This window comes from Ascidiella aspersa, chromosome 4 (genome assembly GCF_963924565.1).
Source record: "Ascidiella aspersa chromosome 4, kaAscAspe10.2, whole genome shotgun sequence".
Lineage (NCBI taxonomy): Eukaryota > Metazoa > Chordata > Ascidiacea > Phlebobranchia > Ascidiidae > Ascidiella > Ascidiella aspersa.
Genome location: NC_139450.1, coordinates 6,877,122 through 6,902,875, shown reverse-complemented (window position 1 = coordinate 6,902,875; position 25,754 = coordinate 6,877,122). Strand labels below are relative to the sequence as shown.

At 37.5% G+C, this 25,754-nt stretch overlaps 1 protein-coding gene across 1 annotated transcript in view; it reads right to left on the bottom strand.

Moving 5' to 3' along the window:
• LOC146146906 (conserved oligomeric Golgi complex subunit 5-like) overlaps nt 1-25,754 on the bottom strand; it is a 69,703-nt gene that overhangs the window by 5,041 nt on the left and 38,908 nt on the right. Inside the window, exons 8-17 of the mRNA XM_083387865.1 lie at nt 20,591-20,706; nt 17,139-17,216; nt 13,928-14,012; nt 12,477-12,580; nt 7,633-7,712; nt 6,694-6,855; nt 6,125-6,224; nt 4,646-4,756; nt 3,821-3,987; nt 3,083-3,208 (exon numbers count right to left, since the gene is read on the bottom strand). Of these exons, the coding sequence (XP_083243991.1) occupies nt 3,083-3,208; nt 3,821-3,987; nt 4,646-4,756; nt 6,125-6,224; nt 6,694-6,855; nt 7,633-7,712; nt 12,477-12,580; nt 13,928-14,012; nt 17,139-17,216; nt 20,591-20,706 (1,129 nt within the window). The remainder of the gene's footprint in view (nt 1-3,082; nt 3,209-3,820; nt 3,988-4,645; nt 4,757-6,124; nt 6,225-6,693; nt 6,856-7,632; nt 7,713-12,476; nt 12,581-13,927; nt 14,013-17,138; nt 17,217-20,590; nt 20,707-25,754) is intronic.

The following is a 25,754-nucleotide window of genomic DNA, read 5'->3' as shown; positions in this document are numbered from 1 at the left end:
GAAAAATATACGAAGATTTCATATCGCCAACTTGTATAATTTTAATAGAGAACTAGTAATACTTAAATTTTAGAGAAATTTGCACACGTTGTGAGCCCCTGAAGAATGTAGTCTTTGTTTGGAGGGGAAGGTCGCAATCAATCAATCAACTTGAAAGATCAATTACATAACACCTACGTCATATCTAAACATTTAATTTCTAGGAATTCTATACTTATTTTTGGCCAACACAAATTGCGAGTAAAACACTTCTTTCTATTTCCATCTTTTTTTAGTCATGCTTTTCGTACCAGTTTTTCGGAAAGCGCAAGTGGAAATTAAGCAGTGAAGCGCAGCTTTGAGTTACAGTCTACACCACTTTTTCTACTCCATATACCTGAAGCACAAGAGTGTGATCAACCCTGTTGTCTCAATCTTCGAAATACAGACTAATTCAGTGGACTCACATTATCTTTTGAAAAAGTGATCAAAAAGTATGTATTATATATACGCCTTTCGTGTCAGATTTGCTCGAATTTCACTGCAGCCCATTTAGCATGTTTTGTCTAAATTTCGGTAGATTTAAGCATCGAAATCTGTTTGGCCACAAACATCAGTAGCGAATCATCAATAATAAATGGACGGGTTGGCGAACTATTTATAAATTTCGCTAGTTCTTTTTAATAAGGGCCGGATGGACTAAACATGAGAAGTGATACATCGCCCCTAAATTATTTACAACGGTACGTATTATATAATATCCAGCAATTTAAACAAACAAGTCTTTAACACAGCAGTGTTTACTGCAAATGCTTCCGATGGAAAGACGAATATTCCGTTGTTTATGTTACTGTTTTGATTAGTTTTAAATGGAATTCTTACCATATGTTCAATAAGCCTAACAGGCAGACCAATATTTTTGTTATTTGTTGAACATACACATCGTTTTAGGGATTTTGCTACAAAGACAAAAACTAGGCACTTGTTGTTATTGCCAAATTTACCAGTTCTTATTGACGCAGTAAACTTTAGGGTGGATGTTGGTCAGTGTGTCACACGACGCTTTGTTGTATGACATATTTATGGAAAAAAACAAAAATTAAAAGATAAAACAATGTGTCTTATCAGGACGGGACATTTTAGACCAAGACAGGCTATAGTAGTTTTGGGAATCACTTTCAAGGTTAAGCCAGTGTTTTTAGAATTTGACCCATGGTCGCGACCCAAAATTGCGTGACCGTTTATTTTGGTTGGGTTGCCGTTTGCAGTGGTTCACATAGTTTTATCACATAGAAATCATAAACGTTGACGACTTAAGATTAATTTTGAGTTGACGACTTAAATGAACTTAAATGCTTACATAATATCAAGGGTGCCACGTGTACCAAACCACCGCCCCCCAGCCCGGAATGTACCCGCCCCACCACACCCCCGCCCTGCCCCAGAAGACCGGACCCAAGATTATGACCTCAGAGGTATGTAAATTTGCTGATTTAACGCAAATTAAGGATTCATACGGAATTAAATTTGGAGCAGGTTGTAATAAGACCTAGTAAAAACATCAAAGCCCATACTGGAATAGGTGTATAACTGTACACTTAAAATCACTGCCTAATTACTATGTTGAAAATTAATAAAGAGTTATTCGAAACGTTCAAAATAGAAAAAACAATTAAGATTGGTTATTAACAATACTGCTTCATTACTGGAAAATTGGGAAAATAAATAGGAAGACATGGCCAATATCCATTAAACCCGAAATTCCTAATGCTATTGCCTTCTATGTGTTTTGTCCACATTAAACTTGCATAAAATTCAGCGAAGAGCATTGAGTCCCCAAATCTTCGCTGGTGTACCTATATACGCGTAGTTTGGAATAAAAAACACTGGCGTCCTGATAAACGTCGTTGCCTCACCACAAGGCCGTTAAATTTACCCACAAGCTAAGAAATTTATAATGTGTGCCATATCCTGACTTGTACATATATAACATATGAAAGGAGCAACAACTTCTATCTCGAAACCATTTCATGTTTAATTTCGTCATGTTAATGACGCGTGGAGCGGGTTCCACGTGTTGTCGCGGTATGTTTGACATTGTAATGACATTATTCGCGCAATTCCTGTCAAATATTTATGTTTCCTAATGCATGGGATGAAAAGTAGCACGTCATGTTGGCTTACATGAAGGGAAAAAAGCTGCCGCTTCACATTGAAGCTGTCAGTCAAAGAATTAAAACGATAAATTGCGGCCGTTATGCTTTCCATGTTTTATCTAGATTGACATTTTTATAAGGTGCATTATATAAAAAAAGTTAGCTTTAAATTGTCCATATTTTGAAGATACTCCGCAACAAGCAAACTAAACTTCTGCAAATATTACGCTATTCAGCTATAGGAATCAATGATCCATTACTACAGAATATTGCAAGGCCTTTTGTATTATGGTTCACAGACAAAATATCCTAAAGTTTCCTAAACTGTCAAACAAATGGAAATGCCTTAAGCGGCATTTATGTTAAAACAAGGATATCTTTTTAAACTTATTATGTATGTTTTCAAAAATTACTTTTTCTTTAAAAAAATTTACCAATTTCGTGCAAAAACAAAACAAACAAAAACGGTATTTACTCCTTCACAATAAAAACACATTCATCTTTGTTCAAAAAGTGAACAAAAATAACAACAAGTTTTAGGCATTGCAGATAACTTAAAATCTGCATGTGACAAACGGCCAACTATGGATGTTCGATAATATCGGATCGGAGCCGATAGCGGACGTCAGGTGTGGTATCGGAACTCGCTACTAGGATGGTATCTGTGCCGATCCTATATCAAACTATTACAGAATTATTAGTCACGATTTGGCGAGTTCTACGTTAACCTCTACTTTAAAAGGTAAATTTACCTAAAATAGTAGATCTGAAGATAACTGAACATCTTTACTATTTAAAACAAGTTTGAGCCTAATAATCTCGAAAAATATACCTTGGAGCGTTTAGATACCGTAGGTTTGGTTTTGGATTGGATCGTGATGCTTTTTGTTCAAAATATCCGATATCGGAATGACATGCCGAACATAGGACATCCCTACACTACGCACCTTTCCATGACAAAGTCTTTGCAGTGGAAGTGGGCGAAATGGTCGCGGACCACTCGGCTGACGAAATCTCGCAGCTCCTTGATGTAGAGAGAACAGAGGGTCGTCTCTTCACGCGACTCGTTCGACCTGATTGTTTAAAACACAAGTCTTGAGCGTTCGGAAAACGGGAAAGGCTTATTGGAACCAGCAGTGATTTTCTGACTATAGTGTGTGATGGATCTGGGTCCCAGCAGTGAAGTGACTATGAACCAGCAGTGGAGTGACTAAAGTGTGTGGTGGGTTCGAACTTATGACCTCCGCCATATTCAGGCTTTTGGTATTATTAGATTCCCTTATCGATAGGTAGTACTCTATCGATAAATATAGAGGGTCTGAATCGAGTTTTTGTACTAGTATACAGCTGAACTTTTTACTTGTTTTTTATTTTTTCTTCTAACTTGCTGATTCCTAACTTTTTCACTTACGGGCGCTTTGACCACAATTAAAAAATCACGGTGTACAAGAATTGTTCTAACATTTCAATCAGTGCCTATACCGCGGACGCGCTTAAAAATGTTTACATTTTATTAAAACCTAAAAAAGGTTGTGCTCGAGCCAATATTATTTACCAGTCAACAAATTTAAAAGCAGGCCCCATAAGCTTCTTCACGAGCCCAAGTTGAAAAACCCTGGTTATAACTATTTAGGTTTTAGTAGTCAAACACAATTTTTAGTCAAGTATAGAAAACCCTTTCGTACTGCGAAAAGTCTTCGTTGTGCATCGTCAGTATAATCGCCTCCACCGAATCAGCTACTGACGTCACGAGCGGCTCGACTGATGACGTCATCAAGATGAGCAGATGCTTGGTGGAGGAACGAATCATTTCTAGCGCCTCCAGCGGCAAGGCGTGCTGATCTTCGACAAGCTTCAAAAACGTACATAAAGTCTGTGTTTTCATAACATTCAAAATGATATCTACTTCTGTATGGGCTTTGATATTCGTATTACGTCTGTGAAAGTTGCGTGATTTTTTAACAACTTTTGTTTTTGTTTTTTAATAAGTAAATGTTGGCAAACTGAATGTGTAAATATGAAGATATCTCCGCGCCATGACACTCAAATGACAACAATGACTTTAAATGGGAGAAAACATTCTTTAGACCTTCCTGTCTTAATCAAAGATAGTCATTTGAAACAGAACAAAAAAAATTGTGCCTAAATATAAATAGGAGTTGTTTTATATTAGAGTGAATACTCAGAATATGGACGACTGCTCAATAAAGCGATTTGATGTCGGCTCATTTCGTCAAAACGATCTTGAGAAGGCACCCCTGAATAATCTGATTTATGCGCCAACTCATCTGGTCTTTTTACTTGCTTCGCAATATTTGCAATAAGAGAATTGCCAATAAAGCTTTAAAAGCTAAAAATGTTTAAAATTCTAAAAACTCTTTTTTAGGCCCTGGAATTGGTAGGCTGTTCTAACGTGACCCACCTAAAAGAGTTTAAAACTAATTAAAAAAAATAGTGTTTTTCAAAAAGCATTTTTTTAGTCATTTCAAAACATCTAGGCCCAGCCATACCTTGTTAATGGCTTGGTGCAGTGCGTAGAGCGAGTTCACGACGTCGACGTTACGCAGTTGAGCCGAGGTTGGCGGTCCGATCACTTGGCTTGCGTCTCCTTGCGTAGAAAGCTAAAATAAAGAAAAAAAATGAACTGGAGCCACCCTTAGCAGTGTTAAATCAAAGAATCTTTTTAAAATCTTAATGTTGATTTAATTTTAGACCGAAGTATACTCAGCGAATCACTGACAGTGTTATGTGCACCAAATTTCGAAAAAGCCCTTTTACTCTGGACTGGAGTAGTTTTTCTGTCAGTATTAATGTTTGAGACAAGCGGTTCCCAAACTGGGGTCCGTACAGCAGTTTCAGAGGGTCCGCAAGGAGAATTAGTCTTTAAGTTTTTAAACATTAGTCTATGTTTTAAACATTGATCTGTCATCATTATTGTCTTTAGTTATGCTTTATTATTCGATCATACTGCGTGTTTTAAGATGTCTCTTGTGAGTTGTGACATCATAAAGCATCTATTATGCTGTACAACCAGGTCCTGCTATCAGTGAATCGGTCGCATTAGTTAGAAAGTTGTTATACATTAGAACGAATCGTGACTGCACTACTGTACTACAAGAAACAGGAGTCAACTGACTCTTGACTTTTTATAAGGCCGCGAAACATCAAAATATTTGCAAAGGGTCCGCCAGGCAATTTTTTTGAAAAAGTTTGGGAACCGCAGTTTTAGAATGTTTTGGTTCTGTTTTACTATGACACCTCAATTGTCCACAAGGTGTTGTAATTAACGATGTCCTAGTTGGTTAGGTAACTACTTGAAATTCACAATACTAAATTAAATCAGGCACAGTTTAACGTAGCGGTTCTCGAAACAATTTTTTAACTTGAAAAATCGCCCTTATTTACCCATGAATTGACATGAAAAAAATATTTGAAAATCTCCCACGCGGCAAAGAAATAGGTTAATGTCATAATATTCGTAGATCGCAGAAAGGGTACTATGCATTCAAGTCACGTATGCTTATTTATATTCATTCTCATTTGTAATACGAACATGTTAGTTTTCTAAAAGGTTTCGCGCACAGTTTAGAATCAATGGGGGCACTATAATATGCCGCGGCAGACAATTTAAGAATCACCGACTTAAAGCTCTATCTTGTTTACGAAGGAAATTTTAACCAGGAAATGGCCCTCACTTGTGTTAGTTGAAAACCATCAATAGTAAATATACCATTTTCGGGAAATTTACAACTTCCAGGAAATAATCGTGCAATGGATAACAGACAATGGCTGAATGTGAAAAAAAAAAAAAAAGTTTGTTTTCAGATTGGAGCCGACACCAGCCCAAAGTATCGGACAGAGCCTGTACCTAACACATGCTATATATAGGATGTCGCACCTATTAAATGAATTGGGACATCTTTAGTGCTGAAAACACGCATCCTGTCGTAAAACACTGCGTTATGCAAGAGGAAGAAAGAAATTCTCACCAGTTGTTCGGATTTGACTGCGAAGAGCTGAACTGTCTTTGCCACGTTCCTCGCCACAGTAACAGACAGGTTGGGGTCCACAGAAGCCACGCCGATCTCGCTGAAAAATATAGATACAACTAATGAATCAATGAGACATGCACACAAATATGTTTTTGATCCGCTCCTCTCTGAGCTTTCATAGCTCAGTTGGTAGAGCGACGGTCCTGGCTTGACCGGAGGTCGTGAATTTGAACCGCACTGCAGGCTAGTTTTTGTCTAGCTCCGCTTGAATCATTGTCCAGGGCCCGAAAAAACAGCAGCACGTGATTAAAGGTACTGTGTGATACAATTTTTTGTGTACCGGTATGATAAAAGTCTCAAAAATTAAAAAAGGATTTTTCAACATTGTTGCGCAGTTAATGTGCTGTTTCAATCTAGTTTATTGCAACTTTACAGTAACCACTCGCAAAAATACGAGCAAGGGTGCCGCGAACTATTTATAATTGCTGTAGGGGTGCCGCAAACCAAAAAAGGTTGCGAAACACTTAAGTAAACTTAACAGGCTCAAGTATAGACTTTCTACACACCTTGATATCGTCTTCACGATGGCCTCGAGTTCTTCCTTTGAGGGTGGGTTTCGGCCCCCGGGGGGAAACACCAGGTTGAGAGGGTCGAAAAGTCGCGATAGGGAGCGTTGCAGGTAGGAGTTCTCGAACCGAACCAGAGAGCTCTTTAAAACTTGTTCGGCGCTTTGCGAAACAAATAGCAGCAAGGTATAAACCAGAAACAACCAAATGTAAATATGAGGGTTGAATTCAGTACTAAGTTAAGAGAAGAAAAAATTCCGTAAACAATTGGTAAAGCTATACGGGTGTTAAAGTTATACACCAAGGCACATAGGAAGATAAATATATTTGAATATATACTATATAGGTGTCTAATAATTATCTTTAGCTCCTGGAGCATTCAAGAAAAAAAAAAGACGATCAGGGACTCGTAAACAATTGACGCACTAATCAAAATTGACTAGAATGGATCAGACAAACCGCAGTTGTTCCTCGATTGCTGCACAACTAAATGGTTCAGTTTGCAAAGCCACGGTTCGAGGGTCACAAGTTCAAATCCCCTCGAAGATCAGGTACAGATAACCTTACCCTATACTTGCATGGAAATCTTTGGAAGGCAGAACTGACTTTGGCCAGGTCTGCTTTTTTAAGGCACCCAGTGTATTGGCCGTTATCGTGGTGGTGTACTACTTAAGGTTGTGTAGATACACAATCATGTAAATGTGCGACCAGTTGAATTGTAAAACAAATGTTGGCCACAATATACATCGCTGGAATACATTATTCCAAGCCACGATTTTTGGTAGTTTACGATTTATGATACGTTGAACGTGTTATACAAGCTACACACAACGCAAAATTAAAATAAAATGCACAAGTTAAAGTCCGATGTCGCCCTGTGGTCATTTCCTTTATATGACCAGGAAGTTAAAACATGCACATGTCGAGTTATCTACTCACTTGTAAGTTTCTCCGTTTTCCCGCTGGGTGGCGCTGCCGATGGGTCGCGCAAAACCTTCCTTTGTGACGTCGATAATGCCCTGGCAAAGCAAAGTGCGAAATAAGAGATGAAAACCGCTTGGGCAACAAAGGAGCTTTGCGACTAAACGCTGATTGATTTAAGCGTGAACGTTTGATACAAAAAGCGTCCAATAATATCATCAGGAATCCTAAACGACATCAACATATACGGCGGAACAGCGACGATTAGTTTAAGGGCACCGAAAAGAAAAAAAACAGTAAAAAAACCAGAATATCATAATGCGCTGGGAAATATGAATATCGCAGCCTTTCGCGTTAAATGGACCGCAGTCTCTAAACCAGTGTTTCTTAACCTTTTTTACTTGGGGGCGCACCTAGAGACGTATGCAACACGTGGCGGCGCACCTTACGAGTGAAGCGAGCGCAAAATTTGAGGTGTACCGATATTTCTCTTAAATTGCCTGCATTTTTTATTACATGGGTTTTATAGTTGCATATCTTTAAAGGGACTTCCAGCCTTTGAGACTAAAAACGTTATTTTGTCCATTAAAGTCTTATTCCGATTAACTGGTCTTATTTTGACATTGTTTTTCCTTGCTCGCGGCGCACCTAGCAGCCTTCCATGGCGCACCAGTGCGCCGCGGCGCACCGGTTGAGAAACGCTGCTCTAAACGTATATCTGTCGCTTTTCATTAGGTGCTATAGATATTTTCCCCTCGTGCGTACTTTTTCTCCGCCTTGTAACTTATTATCGCACAAAAAATACAATCACTTAATCGTTTGTTTCCTGGAAAATCAAAGACGATCATAAACAAAAAATACATTGGTTACATCCGATTTGTTTTACGAGGTTAATTTTGGTGAATCCGACTGCACTGATTTAGCGTAAAAAGAAAGTCGTGTATAAAAGTAGGTAACTATACAAAATTCTATTTATCTAATTTGACAAAAAAGAAGATGTGCTTCTAAATCTAATTAACACTTTAAAGCTATATGTAGTAGGTAGATTACACAGCACAAAAGCGTGCCAATCTTACCGTGCGAATCTTTGTCATTTCACAGGCTTACGATATAACTCCAGTCCAATTTGGAAAAGTCGGAAAAGTCCTAGTCGTCCAAGTGCGCAGCCTGAGTGGGCGAGAGATTCTGCATTTGCACGAGGTCGTGAACTCTGTCAAATCGCGACCTATCTGCGGCCTATATCGCTCGATTTTGGCCAGATATCGGAAGCGCGCTCGAAACGAATCGATTGCGTATTCCCGTCATATTTCGCTCGGGACACCACGGACAAGTTATTGAGAACCGCGATCGAATCGAACGTGCGGGAATCTGATATCCGGGGCATATTAATCGCGCGCAAATGAGTTCATAAGAAGAATAAACACAAGGGACGCCAGGCGGCAAACAACGACGCTTCGACAACTCATGTGCGAGAAAATGCACCGAAGCGACGCAATAAGGCAGTTGTTAGCATAAGGGATGACCGAGAATATCCAATATCTAATTAGGCTGTGCATCTCCGTCGGGGAAGGATCGGAAAATATTCCTAACACTGAAGTAGATTTTCGCCTTATTGCCAGGAATTCTGGGAAAGATTACTTTTTCACGTTGCGGTTTGGTTAATTTCGCTTTAGCATAATGATGTCATTCGGTATAGGAATGGATAGTTGTATTTTTCGGTCAAAATATCGAAAATACCTTTTTATATAGGTTTACAAATCTTTTAAGCAACGAAACTTTTTATGTGACTTGCCATTTTGCCGTTGTTACCTCTCTATTAATTCAAATAAACAATTAAAAAAAACGGGCTCCTATTATTAACCGCATCATCGTGCCTTTTTAAAAGGGCCTGTTAAATTGTTAAAAAAAAACAAGGTAATTCTGACCTATAATTTTGCTTTGAAAATCTACATCACTTTACATTATACATTAAATTAAACCAAACCAATCTCCATTTTTGACGGTACCGTTTTGAATTTTTACCATTTTTGAATTTTCCAACTGTCTTAACATTGGCATAGTTCGCCAAGTGCCAGAGTGCCATTTTATGACAAACATGTTTGCTATATGAGAAAATCAAACGATTGGAGCGAACTAGGAAAGACATGAAATAAGACACGCAAACAAGTTAACGATTTCAGCTCACATGAAGTCTTTAATAACGGCGATGGAAAAGCCTGCTGGTTTTTCAGAAAACATAAAAAAAAACGTTACAAAACCCGATTACATGAAAGCTAACAAACCGTCCTTTATCTTGTAAACAGTCCCGGTAGTGGTAATAATAACGCAAAAGCGCTACGGGACGAAAACTAATATTAAAATCGCTATAGGCATTATCCGCAACACATAAACGCTCGCTCGTTCATGAATTTTTAAACTTGGTTGAAGGAGTGATTTGGCCGAGACTTGTCGGTGGTTATGAAGCGTAATGGGCGACGGTGCTCTGGTTAATTTACAGGGCCCTGGCGCATTAATAAGCAATTTCGCAGCACATTGCGGTTCTACTAACGACATTATCGGTAAAGAAGAGCGCGTAATTTTACCGTTGTTGACAACAAAGCTAAAATAATATTACGAAAACACTCGACACAGAGCGTGAGGCAAGCAATAAATTCTCGTCGGTTTGCAATTAGCTTTTACAATTGATTTTTAATGTTTTATATCGTGCAATGTATAGGGCGGGATTCTTAATATTGAAACCTTAACATATTAATAAAAAATCAACAAATTTCTTAAAAAAAAAAAAAAAAATTAATAACGCTTTGACACCTTTTCCACAAATTTATTTAGACTATATTTCAGTTTCCAAGTTTTTGGACTGAAAACAGCAGGTTTCTTAGATCAACCTCTTTTATGACGTCAATTTATGACGTAAGCTCTAAAAATATCATGCTGACTCAGATTCACGTGAACCCAAAAAATTAATTGGGGGTTTGCGTTAAAAAAATTTAAGAACCTATGGTATGGTTTCATATATGCAAAAATTATAGTTCTAATCATACAACTAAATTACTACACTTTACCCTTATATTGTGGAAACCACTATTGTTGGCTTTTCAAATAAAAAAAAAATTAAAAATTTTGCTTTAAACCAAAAAATAATTTCTAAAACGTTAATTTTGTTAGTTGTGGTTGAATTTAAAAACACTTATTTTACGACGTTGAAATATTTTTGCAAATGGCTTGATAATAATATGACGTAAGAAATATGTTTACCAGTTAAACTGCGTAAAACAGGCTTATCGATTAGCAAATACGATTTTAAAAACACATTTAAATAACAAAAAGTGCTTTGAACTGCAAGCCAGTAGTGGAATTTCCGAACCAAAAGCAATCGATGGCACGCGTCAGATAAAAAGCATTCATAATTCAGGCGTAGGTTGGAGGGTCAAAGTGTGACGTATGTGGTATACGTTCGACAAAAAACAATGTTTGCCTAGCTGTCAGCGACACAGCACGAGATCTATATGTAGGCGTAAAAATGGGAAAACCTTCGGTGAATCATCCGGTGCATGTATTTTATAAACGACGTGCCAGTCGTATGACCGTCAAAGGTGCCTAACAGTAAATCATCGTAAATATTTAGGGATTTCCGATGCTTGACCATTTATGGCTATACCGATGCCCGATATTTTTGAAAAAAATTCGATTTTAAATGACGTTATTCCTATATTTAAGCAAGCAAAATAGACGAAATTACAAAATGTTAAAAGGCATTTTTTTAAGATTATTACGTAAAAAGTGCTTTAATGTTAAAAATTTAGTAAGCCGAATGCCTGACTTACTATATTTTGATAAACTTACCACCATTATGAATTAAGTGTCTATATTAATTTGGTTTCGAATCGGAAACGAAATCACCCTAGGTTAGACGAGTACCGATACTACCACTAGGCAAGGGGTTCTTAAACTGGGGTCCATGGACCCCTTGGGGGGTCCGTGAAACTAGTTTTAAGGGGTCCATGAAGGCCTAATTAAAATATCTGAGTATATTTAAGAAGTTATCATTTTTTCAAAGAAAACAATTTAATTAAACATAAAACGGATTTGTACTGAATGTATTTAGAAAGTTTAAGAACCCCTGCACTAGGCAATAAGCGACGGATTTCTACGATGGTTATTCCAGTAGAATTTGTAAGCTGGCGACACACAAAAAAATCTGATTTTGGAGCGACACATTTTTGCGAATAAAATTTATGTAATATTTATATATTTATAGCTAAAAATAGATATTTCTGATAATGTCGGGTCGGAGCCGATACACCTATCAGTATCGTCGGATAATATGGTATTGGTTCGGATCCTATATTTAGTTAATCTAAATTTTCAGTAATGTTATGTGATCCAAAAAAGCGATGGTGTCATTAGGTATTTGGACGTATTATGATATGTTTGCCCATAATATCGGGTATCGGTAACGAATAGAATGTCGAGTATCGACCAACCCCAGTCCGATCCGGTAGTGAAGTTTTTAACAGTTACAAAAAAATATTAATAACACAAAGGCTCACACAAGTAGATTCATATCTTATTCAAATAGACTACAAAACAATGTTATTGAAACAGAAATAGCATCGGTGTTAGTTAAACATCATTGCCAAACACTTACAAGTATCTCACAATGCGAGCTGTAAGGACAACTACAATGTCAAGGTACCAAGTACTTAGTGAACTTTGACCGTTTGTCCGCAAGTAAAAGAATACTTAAACAATTAAATAGGTCACTCATAAAGCACTTACATCAAAATGCGATTTAGAAAACTCACTGTTAATCCCATCACGATTGGTTGGTGAAAAAAGCCAATCATTGCGCGCTATTTTACCTCGATCAAACTCCTGCTGTTTTCCAGCTTCTGCCAAAGGTCGTTGTACAGACGGAGCAGTTTCGGGTATTCCCCTTCGAACGCCTGTTTGACGTAGCTTGAAGCTGTGAAAGAAAGGATCGCGTTTGCAAAAGGACAAAGCAAGAGATTGTCTCTTTTTTTTGCTCCAAGACGACATTGGCAAACTTTATTGTTGCTAAAGTTGCGAACAGGAGCAGAGTGTTTTTTATGCTAATTTGATGTTTTCCATACTTATTGTACAACATTACAAAACTCGTAGAAAACTTTTTTATAATGTCGTTGGCTTCAGCATTATGGTACTACTGCGCCATCAAAACACAAAACTTAACCTCCGAAGTAAATAAACTCAACACTATTTAAATACTTCTGGACAAACGTAGCTATTTTCAAAGACGTGTCAATAAGAAAATCAATGCAATCAAAGACAGCTTTTAAAGATGTAAATAATTTGTGGCCACCTAGGGGCATTGTGTTGAGCAGTGATTCCCAAACTGTGTGCCGCGCTACACTAGTGTGCCTCAAGAGATTGTCAAGTGTGCCGCGAAACGTTTTTTTAATTTTGGAACAAAAATTATTAGTATTACCAATAAGCACACACGCGAGCATTTGAGACTTAAAAACGCACTATTCCATTACAAATCATTCATATTGACACATTTACATATAGTTTTTCGTGTGTTAAGGGCGATTGTAAAGTTATCATATTGTTGTTCTTTCAAAATGTGCCGCGAAATATTAAGATATTTTTAGTGTGCCGCGAGCCAAAAAAGTTTGGAAACCACTGCTGTTGAGGAAAGCAAAACTCGAGCACGATCGCGATAAGAACGTAATCGAGCACATTGGGTGTTAGATATAATAGCTATAGACCAGGGGTGTCCAACAAGCGGCATGCGTGCCAAATGTGGCACGCGACCTAATAAAAAATGGCACGCAAGCCCTCCCCAAAAAAACACTAAAATTGTTATTTAGCCAATAGCCAACAAAGCTCAATTTGTAATTGTCAATTGTCAATTGTCAGAAAATACCAAGTTTGTTATACAGCCAATTGCAATTGTTTGTTCACAATATAAAACAATGGCGGCAATCACGACAACCAACAATTACTTTTGATATAGTAACATAATACTGTGTGGAGGCTAGCATTCACATAATATTGTATAGCTTGGTGTGAAGAAACAAAAGTCAGCTCAACGAGAGACACTTTGATGCAGTGATGCGCATTCCTACATAGACAGCTTTTTTTCAAGTTTAAATTAACGTTCTTATTTTTGGTAAAAAAGCGCTTTTATGATTAAAAAGAATTGGTTCGGTTGCGAAACTTTGGCACGGGAAGAAGTTATAAGATAAAAATTGGCACGCCGGCATGTTTGAGTTGGACACCCCTGCTATAGACTATAGGCGGGCAAGATACGCGTTAAGCCAGCACACACCTTCGGCGCTCAATGAAAGTTCGTCATCCAGAGTTTTGGTCAAGCTGTCCCAAAACTGGCGCACGAATCTCGGGTCGTTGTCTCCCTGTCGAAACATGTAAGACGTGTGATTGGCGACTGATATATTAACAATAAAGCTCAAAGTTTACAAACCCAAGTTGAACCAGGATCAGGCTTAACTCGGCTTTTTAAACTTGAATTGCGTCATATAATTTATCAGCAGAAATGCGTCATATAATTTATCAGTTCAACTTTTCCGTTCCCTAACAAATAAACAATAAAACTCAAATGGTTTAAAAACCCGAATAATACCAAAAATGTCTGATCCTGGTTTAACTCGCCTTTTTAAACTTTCAAGTTTTATTGTTTGTATACGCGTCAGCGAAACAGTGATCGACAAGCAAAAACCTGCTGCCACTGGTTTTGAATTCTTTTATATGGACGACACACTTGCGCCGTACAACTAGACCCAGTGGTTCTCAAGTTTTCTTATTCCTTCCTTACAAGCTTAGACACTGTCAATTCCTCCCCAGCAAAAACCACTAAGTATTCTATTTTTTTTTATTTCTTCCTTCGATTCATCCTGCTAACAGAAAATGAAACCTACAGGAAAAGAGTCGACAAAATTAAAAAAAAAATGTGCAAAACTGCAATAGACACATCTGCGCCAAACGCCAAGATGACTTGTTTTAAAATTTGGATGCGCTAATCACCTCGAAGTTGATTTTGTTTGTTGAACGTATAATGTATAGGTATTCATTTTGTACCTACACGTAAAAAGAACATTTGTGTATATTTACTAAATTGCTATAACTGTGAAGTAACAATATAGAGTAGACTAATATGTAACTGTGAAGAAACAATTGTCCTAGATTTTAGGCCTAAAAGACTCTTCACATTACCAGTAATTATAGTTGAATAAGCTTTATATTGTAAATTCCTTCCTGGAACAAATTTCCTTCCAAAATTTAAAAATTCCTGGTGGCTCCCTTTGAGAACCACTGGCCTAGACCCTACAACGGCCTACTTAAAATGTTTTTTGTTTTTTTTTACCTAAGGTCAATAAAGCTGTAGTGCTTAGCTGTTACAACAAAATAAGACAATTAGTTCGTGGTAAACATGCAGTAAAGTATATTGTCATGTAATATCTGAGCCTAGGAATCCACATGAGTGTATACTGTAATCTGACCCGCTAAAGTAGTACAGACTAAAGTATTATAACTGTATAATATGGTGTTTGAAATCGTTATTCTTTAAAGCAGGGTGGTCCAACTTCTTTTCATCGCGGGCCAAAAACAAGGTTTATTTTATCTTGCGGGCCAATGTTTTTAAATTGCGATTATTAGGCTTATTGCTGGCAAATTATACATAGTCTATGGCATATATACTAACTTTCTGGAATGTATAACCTTTGTTCAATTACGGTAGTTATGAAATAATTTTAACACCAAAAAGTTAAAAAAACAAAAATTGAAGTGATATTGCCAGATTGAACCAAAGTTGACAATTAGTTCGCGGGCCAAAAAAGCTGAACTCGCGGGCCAACTTTAACCCATGGGCCTGCAGTTGGACCACGCTGCTTTAAAGTATGTACTTTAATCGGAACAGAAATATAACGCGACCGAAATTTCATTAAAAGTATATATTTTTGATGAAATACAATCAACAACTTGGATTGAATTGAATACAATTTTCTTAATCACAAATTTTGGCCCCCGAAAATTACTTGAAACAACAGGCGTGAATTAATCAAAATGCAAATTAAAATTAACCAGGTACATTTATTTTGCTATTTAGGCAGTTCAAACATATATGCACAGCCCAGTTGTATAATATATATGTTGTACATCTACATTAGATACTTAAAATACACGACACGCATTGAAGTAAATTTCGTTCCAGGGCCTTGGCGAGCCCAATCGATGGTTTTAGGCCACAACAGCAAGCTTGCCACGATTAGGGACGGAATATGATCGAAGCAAAGCTAAAAATAACATAATCTCGGCTTGAGATCCTGGATCGGGTAAATTGAAATGAGATCGGGCAAAAGTGGTCGCTAATGGAGAATTGCTATCGATTGCTGCTTGTAGCTCTTGAACTTGCTTACTCCCTTATATTGGCTTGTCTGATTTAAATGCTCGTTCTTGTTCGTTTTTTTATGGTTAAAACCGAACGAGTGATTTATACCCGGGTTTCCTAAACTGTGGTCCGCGACTTCTGCACAGGTGGTCTGCGGTGGTATGACAAGAAATTAAAAAGTCACACATATACTTTGTACAGTATCCTTTCAAAGATAATTGCCGCAGTTCTTCACAATTTAATGATTTCGAAAGCTTCTGCTATCCAGTATCGTAAATCTTACTTGTTGGGCCTTCGTTTTAGTAAAAAAGTTGTTTTCTATGACGTAATAATATATTCCAATCGCCATTCGGAAAAATAAAGGTCCAGACTTTCCGTGGACTCTGATTGATTTTGCCTTTCACAAACAACTCCGAGGATTGACGATTTTGGCAGAAAGAAGCAATCCCATCCGTCACATTGATGTTTTTTATTTTTTTTGCTTTTGTATTGCGGTCCGCGAAAAAACAGTTTCACAAAAAGTGGTCCGTGGTCCGAAAACGAATGAGGTTGTATGTACGAACAGTTTGCAGAAAGCAATTAGGTCATGGTTGGTTCTCTACCAGTTCCTATTGTGTCTGCGTGCAGCTCAGTCGACAGAGTGACGCTAATGTTTCGGCCGAAGGTCCCATGTTCGAACCTCACCACAATCTAGTTCTATTTCTAGCCTGACTTTGCTTACACGAAAATCCTAATTAGGCCAATTGATTCCGGTTAGCCTTTCCAAAAGAATCATGTGTTGTTGCTCGATTTTAAGGATTTGGTCAAATTTCGAAACAAAGTAGAACAACGCTTAATATTGAAATCAATTCTCGGCAGTATGTGAACAATCGCTAATAGATACTTCACGGTCAGTCTGAGTAGCTTTTGGAGTTACTCAAACCACATTTTTATTTATAACGCAACGCGGAATAGTTCTCAGACCACATTTTTTGTCACCCTCGTGCATTTAACAAAAATAAAAAGAAATCAACGGCCTTTAATAACTCGCTTTCGAACAACATTGTTCCATTCGACCGAAAACAGAGTAGTAATTATATGCACTCGTGTATCCGAGTACACGTACTCGGATTTTCGGCCATTGCACACATACCTTGCAGAGTTCATCGATAAATCGTACATGAGTGGCCGGATCGCGTTTCTTGACCAAAACGTTGTGAAGATGGATCATCTAAACAAAGCAAAGGTTATCAGTTGTGAGAGCGCAATATTCCACAAGCATTTTTGCACATTATAGGTACAACCAACGACTTTGAAACTTTTTTTAATTTTAGACATTGAAAATTGTTGTGTTAAAATTTGTCGATTCGCATGCTACATTCAAGTTGCATGTTTCTATATGTCGCTTTAAAATGTCAAAAAGGCGAAGTGAAATTTCGAACTATGATAGATTTGATCAATCTTAAACCCAGCTAAATAACAGAAGGCAAAAGATAAAGGAGTTGAAAAATTGACCCTTATAGTTTCAAGCTTTAAACAATTTTAATTCAGCTTATATATTTACGTGTTCTTTATTTTGTCGGGTTAAGGCGAAAATGTTTTTCACAACTTTATTTTTGGAAAAGCGTGAAAAAAGTTAGCAGCAAGCTTCATGGATGCACATTTAGCAGGAGGAGACACAAACATAATGTTTCGTTTGTGCTGACGTGGATATTGTCCGGGTAGGGATTTCGCAAGACGCCGCAAGATTCGATTAAAAATCTAATTGGACTCGAAATCTTGACAAAAGCGACGTGAGTTATTTCGAGCTGGCCATTAGTCGCAACAAAAGATTGAAAGGGCAAGGAAACTTTTCTTTCTTTGCAAGGATAAAAAATCGTAAAATCTCTGTTCGCAGTCAACAATAAGCATTGTTTTTTCAAGTGCAGGCGACGGGACAGTGAAAGGAAAAGGGGGAAAACACACAAAAAAAAACAAAAAACAAACAAACGGCAAATAAAAAAACAACAGCAAAATCTTGGACAAAGAGTAGCCTCGACGGGCTGCCCGCAAATGGCTCACAAGAAAACAACCCAGATGCGAATTACGTCACACAACACCGCATTTTCCTGACGCAGCAACACCGCTAAGTCCCTTGTGCACGTTTGTGACGTAAGAGTTTCAAAATTAGTATTAAATACTTTATAAAATAAAACAAATAAAGGTACAGTTTTACGTAACGCTGTAGGTTACAACAAATTGCATCGCAGTGATAAAAAGTTTAACGAATGACCGGGACATTGCTTTTAAGCTTTGATATTAAAATCTCTCCCAAAGATTTTTAACGGGAAACATAAACTTTGAATTCGAGAAAGTATAGAGCAGTGCTTGGTAGCTTTTTTTAGTTTTGTTCACCCCTAGCATCTAGCATCAATTTGCCTTAGCATTAAGAAATTCAAGTTACCTCCAATTCTTAAACTACTATTTTATTATATATTTAAAATTCAAGGTAAAATCGTTAAGCAGTTTAAGCAAAATTATAGATAGTTTAAGCAAAATTACATCTATCATGATAAAACTATCTCGTCTAAATAACAGCACAAAATGAACACCCGGAATATCCGCCCTGCACGCAAGCCATCATCCATTTCTGACGGTTCACCCTTATTCACCCCTGCAAAAAAAATATTCACCCTGGGGTGAACGCTTCACCTGATTAAGAAGCACCGGTCTTGAGCACCGAACTTTTTTCGTGAAAGCTTGGACACCCTAGGCCTTCGCGGACGCGGGCCGGCTAACTGCAAGGATTCAAGTTTCGCGGACTGGATTTCAATTTTATGCTCACCTTCTATGACTTCGTTATAACAAAGCGAGAAATATTTATCAAAATTTCTACAAAGCTTTTTTATGATATTGTTGTTTAGTTAAAAAAGTGTATTTCACTTTGGTTTACAGTGTACTACCTGACACAGATTTCGGTTAATAAAGTATTAATAATCGTAGTTCGGTATCATTTGTGGGAATATGCCGCGTGCCGAAAGAATTAGACTAACGGGCTATAGTTTGGTAATCCCTGGATCATCAATATTTTTGGCAAATTGCGGGCGACCTGTAATCTGTGTGTAAAGCGTAGAGTTCGTAGAAGAACAACTTAAAACATGGCGGCGGTAACGAGCGTAAAAATTTTCTGACACCGGACAAAACGGTTTTCAAATGACTTAACCCAGGACAGTAACGACAGATCTTGTCGATCATGTTCGACCTACATAACGAGCCAAATTAAACGTCAACCGTACGTCACTACACAAATTCCCGCTGGCAAATCGCCTCGAAAAATTTTTGCCAGTCACGTTGCAAATTTCGCTGGATTGAAATGCGCCATTTCTTTGGCGATTTTCGATTCTTATCGCGGGGAGACTAGCCAAGAAGTCATTTCTGTTTTGTTCGTGGTCAAATTTCCACGACAAACGATGTTCCGAAGAGAATACAATGAAAAATGTCATTGTTCGGGCAATTTTGCGTCTGAGTTTAAAGAGGAACTTCTTCGAAGCTCAAGCATAATAGTTTGAGGGTTTAGACGTAGTTTACTTTGGCTTTGGCTTTTATTTTTCAACGACTACGTGCTGTGGTAATTACACCAAGTAGCGTAGTTTCAATTGGAAAGTTTATTTTTTTGTTAAAGTAGCTTTGCGCAGTAACGACATTAGGGTTAGGAATGTCCTATAATATCAGATCAAAGACGATTCCCGATGCCAGGTGATGGTGTCGGTACTTGTCCGATACTTCTGTAGTACCGGTGCCGAACCGATATTAAATTAATTCAGGAATTCCAGCCCTGATTTGCGATGCAAAACAGAGATTTCTACCTTAAAAGGTAAAAAATTAACAAAAAAAATAGAAGGTTAAACCTGCAGCCAACATAACTTCTCAACGCCAAAGCAAACTTTGCACTAACAACATAAAAAAAAAACTTTGAATTTTACTTTATCTGTTTTACTCGTTTCAGCATAGTTATGACGTGGTTCGGTATCGGGTCGTGTCCCGATACTTTTGTATCGAAATAAAATGTGGAGTATCTGACATTCCCTAATTAGGACTTTATTCTCGGACAAGTCCCACAACTGCTTTTGGTGAAATAAAATATTCAGGTGAATCGAAAATATTCATGTCAAAGAATTTACGAAAGGCGAACAAGAAATGTTGCTTCCATGTCAGTAAAAAATCCTACAGCGTCGAAAAGAAAACAAAAAACTTAAACTGTGATTGTCAGTTGTCATTTACAACATCTGTCGAATGCGTTGCTGTAGCGAAGATTTCGAAAACGGATTTTCAAATCTTAGACGCCCGTATTTAGGCACATTTTGTACGATTACTCGAATCGAGAGTGTGTTAAAAAATTGAAGATACTTTGAAACACAATATACAAGGGTTTTCGTTACAATTCAAACAAAAATAAAAAAGTCCGAAAAAATTAAAAAAAAAATCATCAGGAAAACCTGATCCTTCGACGTTTTCCAAGCTTTACAATATGTCTAATGCCAGAGGCAAAAAAAAGGGGAAAAAAAGGTCGACCGACTCGATTTTCGATTTTCAAATCTCAAAAGCAAACAGAAGGGCGCGACTTACCTGAAGGCATACGCCGGCGATTTGGTCGACCAGAGCCTCCATGTTGTTCCAGAGGTTGGCCCTGTACACGGCGCTGTTTCCGGTCGCAGAAAGCCCAGCCGCTTTACCGGGACCCGCTGTACGAAATGAAAATTCGGGGTTAGTATGCCGGACAAAATATAGGGCATGGTCTGGGTCAAGGCGATCGTAGATAAAATCTTTACCAACGATCAACGGGACACATAAAAAATCAATCCGAGAAAGTCAAGCACCAAAATTTTTTCATGAAAGCCGGAACACACTAGGCCGGCTAACTTCAAGGATTCAAGTTTGCGGACTGGATTTTAAATTTTGTGTTCACCTTATTTGACTTCATTATAATAAAGCAAGAAATATTTATCAAAATTTATACAATGTTATTTATGATATCGTTGCTTAGTTGACGCCCGTATATAGGCACATTTTGTACGATTACTCGAATCAAGAGCTTGTTAAAAAATGAAGATACTTTGGAACACTATATACAACAGTTTTCGGCGATCGTATAGTTGAAAACGCTTTTTTTTGTAGCTCTTTTATTAATAAATTAAATTGACGTTACATCTTGTAAAAGTGAAAAAATTAACGCGCTGTTCGAAAACACAAAAAATTGGTTTAATTAAAAAAAAAATCCCAAACCCAAGAGAAATCCCTGGAAATATTTTTTTCCCATGGAAATAAAATCGAAGTTGTTCGAACGCAGAACAAAATCCTGAAAAGCTAACATATAACTAACAAAAATTATTCAGTCTGACAGCAATTCGTTAATAATATATAATATATATAATAAAATATAAAAAAATAATTCATTTCGAAAAGAGAAATGGCAGTTAATGTATATTATAAAATAGATTCAGATGCAAATCTATAAGTCGGTAATTTGACATGGTTTGTAGGTTAGAAAAAAAACAAATTCCGAAAACGCCCTTTTTTAATGGTAATATATTACTGTTTTTTGGGTTTGATCCTGAATGAAACGCACTGTGTATTTTACCTCGAGGGTCAACAAGTATGCAACATAACTTAACCTCCACCTTGATTTGGCAGCATTAAAACGGCAGAATGGGGGCAGTCTTTACAGTAGCGCAAGTTACTGCCTGCAATTCCATTAGTGAGAATTTATTGTGGGTGAAATATACGTATAGGCTGCTAAGTGCAATTGTCGGGAAAAGGTTGTACTAGAAACGTTGATAAACATCAAACGCTTCGAATGGGTTAAGCCCAGGACGCCAAGTGACGTCATTTCACGAAGGCCGCGCGAAAAACTGAGGACAGGAGTGGGAAAAACATTAAAAATAGATAATCACTGGATTTCTCAAGTTTTCTTTTGGTTTCCATAATTCTGGAAAGTAGTTTACTGGTATTCGAAACAGGCAAACAGGCAAGCACACGAAACTTCCTTCTTTAGATAAAACGCACACCCTGCTTTAGATAGACACGGTATTTACTGATTGCATTGCTGCATATTGATGCTTTTGTAAATTCATCCACCCTTTTTGTCGTCGAGACAGCCTGTTCAGTTTTCGACAACCTATGCCCCCCCTACAATTTTGGTGAAATCAGATTACCATCATATGCAATTCAGAAAAATGTTCACATTTTTAACAATTGTATTATAGGTTAACATTGTATCAATTTGCCAGTTTAACAAATAGACGGCGACCCGCTAGTCAACCTCCTACGGTACCCTTGGTGAACACCTGCTTTACGGTAAGTTCACAAGTTTGTTGCGTGCTGCCAATATAGAGGGGATAATACCACACAAATAGGATGTCTGTTGCGATTGATTTATAAGAAATCGTCAGTTAATAGTTTTGTATAAGGAATGTCAAACTTTTATGGTACGAATTAGACCCGCCATCACAAAAACATGTTGTACACCCCTCCGCTCTAAATGCAACGCAAATTATCGGCGTTATCGATTGGAAAACGAGCATCAATTCGACTCTGCAAAAACAACATAGGCTTCGATTTCGCTTTGTCTTCCGTTCCACGCTGCGGCCTGATACACGATATCAGATTGTCGAGTCATGAATAAGTAATGCAGACGCCTAGGCCGAATCGACCATCGCGGTCAACGGCATTGTTGCTCGTCGCGAGAGCGACTGTGACGTCATTGCCGATTTGCGACGAAAACGGCGACTGCATTGAGCTGAGGCGATTTTCGCTCCAGCGTTGATGGAGTTGGGTCGGTGGAAAATCGACTTTGTAATGTACCGATTGCCTCAAAGCGCGCAATTAAAGAGTTAAATGTTAAACAACAGACGTTTCTCAATTGATGCCAAGTTAAATGCGCCAAGGTTCTTGCAAAAATGTTTAATCAAAACTATTAGATTTGCTTTCGAGTCTCGTTTAGGGCTAATGAAACTGTGGTCCGATAAAACGATATGGTCCATATCGTGTATCTACGCTCTTTTATTTCCAATTATTATTGAAACTCTCAACATTGTCTTGCAAAAATGTTTAATTAAAACTAATTGACTCACTCTCCAGTTAGATGTCGTTGTTAAACGATATTGCGCGTCAATAAAAATAGGGCCCTGGGAGTAGGTATGTTAGGTACTTGGCATTTCATTCTGAGCCGATAACCGATATTTATCATACCAGTCTGATCCGATATCTTATGACGTCAACAGAATTGTGGCCAAAATTTGCTTTAAGTTAGAAAGCTTATCATCCACGATCTATATACTTTAGGCTTTCTTGTCTGAGTCAAAATCAGTCATTTATAAGTTCTAGTCATTAATCGAGAAATATATTTCGCCAAAGAGACTGGTTATGCCGGATAAAATATATTGCTACCATTTGAAGTCATTGTCGTCACTTACGCGTAAGCGCGAGGAGATATCTTCATATTTTACATATTAAGTTTGTCATACCCACAATCTTTATTATGTAATCATTCTTAAAACAATACCGATCCGGTAATATTAGACGTTCCTGATTTCTGTCATGTTAAATGCGTTAACCCTATTACAAAGTAGGTTTAATAAAAATTATTTAAAAACCTTTATGGTTTTGTATTATCCCGAAAAGAAAAAAAAAATAAAAGAATAAATTAAACGAAGGCCATGAAAGTGGTTGAGCTAGTCACGAGTACTAACATGTAGTTTTCCTCGGCCGTGTAATGGTGTAAAGTAGCCATACAAAGTTACCGAAATTATGTGAGAAACTTGTATGAAAAAAGTTTGCTGAAAATAGATTTTTGTGAGAAAATCAGCTATTTCTTTAAAAAGTAAGCGGGCTGCTTACCTACGATAAACCGAGTAGAAAAACGAGTCAATCTGGATACCAACGCGATCCGAGTACGAGCAGAAAGTCCCTCTTCATTTTTTTAAACAAGTTTAAACGCCATTTGAAAAGCTTCCCCGAAAGTGATATACCTCTCTTGCAACAGAAAAACAAACTAAAGACAAGTTTGCTTAACATCTATATATAAATAGGAATTGGAAAGCGCGCGTAGCGATATTTTAGCACAGAGAGATTGCATAATTAATGGAGTTGCCATTAGCGTCGAGTCCAAGGTTGTGTCGGTGGAAAAACCAAGTCGCTCGGATCAATGAAAAGGTGAGGTCTTGCTTTTGTGGCGAAGTCCAATCTATTTGCTGGCGTTGCGCCAGAGTGACGTCACTACAAGACGCTTGGCGCAGAGGGATTTTTGAGTAGGCACCGGACGGAAACTTACAAGAGACTTTACATAAGCTGACGTGCCAAATGTATATGCGACTTGAAATGGACGCGATACTTAGTTTATGAGCAATGATTATTTGCAAAACATACGATCTGATATTATTTGATGGGAGCTTATACCTGATTCCTCTGTAGTACTGTTATATTAAAAAAAACACTTGGTGGAGAATTACGATATCTTGCAATAGCAGCGTAAATCACCTTTAAGTTTCGTTTGTATTCGTTTTTGCTTTAATTTTAAGCTAAATGTTTTTTAGATGAATATAATAGCCCCATATCAAATAACACAAAAAGCCAGCGGAGTCACATGCGCCTCAGCAAACAGTCAAGTTCGCAACCACCAGTCGGTGCATTGCCAATCGAGCGTATACGGACAGACAAACTGCTTTCCATTTTTAAGCGACAAATAAAACTGACGATATTCGTTCGTTTCTGTTCGAACGGCAAAAAGATTTTCATGCGGTCGCCGGTGCAATTCACGCGACGGAGAGCATACACGTGTTTTCCATAACACACACATAAGATGTCGAGATGCACCAATCGATCAATGTATCTGAATTTGGGTCATAACGTAAACGTCGATCGCAAGAGGAATTAAATTGTTCGCACACTGATCAGGCATTCGAAATCCGTCCCGGATCAAATAGGGAAACCGCTGAGGATTTTAGCAGTAAGTAGTTCTGTATCGACTGGCGCTGCGGCTTATAATGGAGTTCACTTGGGCGCGAAAACAATTTCTCCCCTGTGTCTTTCTACGTCCAATTGATCCCAATTGAAAGGTAAAAATCATTAAAAGACGGTAAAGTAAGGAAAAAAGATCGACGAAGTGGGCTTCCTATACGAAAACAAATATTATTTTTTTGAAAAAGCCTGTATTCGTTAGGTTATAACTTACTAACAGTTTAGAACGTTTCATTAACCTCAGAAAACATTTTATTTTGCTTTGTGGTATTTTAAGAATCTTTTTCTGAACCTCAAATTTTCGGAAATGGTGGTGGTTAACTGTAGAATTACACTGCCTAACAATCTGCTACACTGCCTAACAATAAGTAAATAGGTTAACATAAAACGTTCCAACCAGACTGTTACCTTTATTTTTGGCAGAGTTTTGCATATAAAAGCACAATAAAATATTTTCCAAGTGGCAAAAATCAATGTGTACCTTTGAAGTTTCAAATATTTGAAAACTAAAAAAATATACTAAGAAATTGGAAGAAAATTAGTGGTTTTCAACATTATTAGGGATGTTTTCAAACAAATTGATCTTAATGTATACAGATTCAAAAAAGTGTTTATGAAAAACTACATAAAAAGCAACAATCTTAATAAAAGGGAACCCATTCTTCTAATAAAAAAACGTGCGACTGTAACGTTTAGAAATAAATGCGATCAAAAGGCCATTCTCAAAACGATTTGGGATCCTTTCTCAAAGGAGACATATGGGGAAATGGCAATA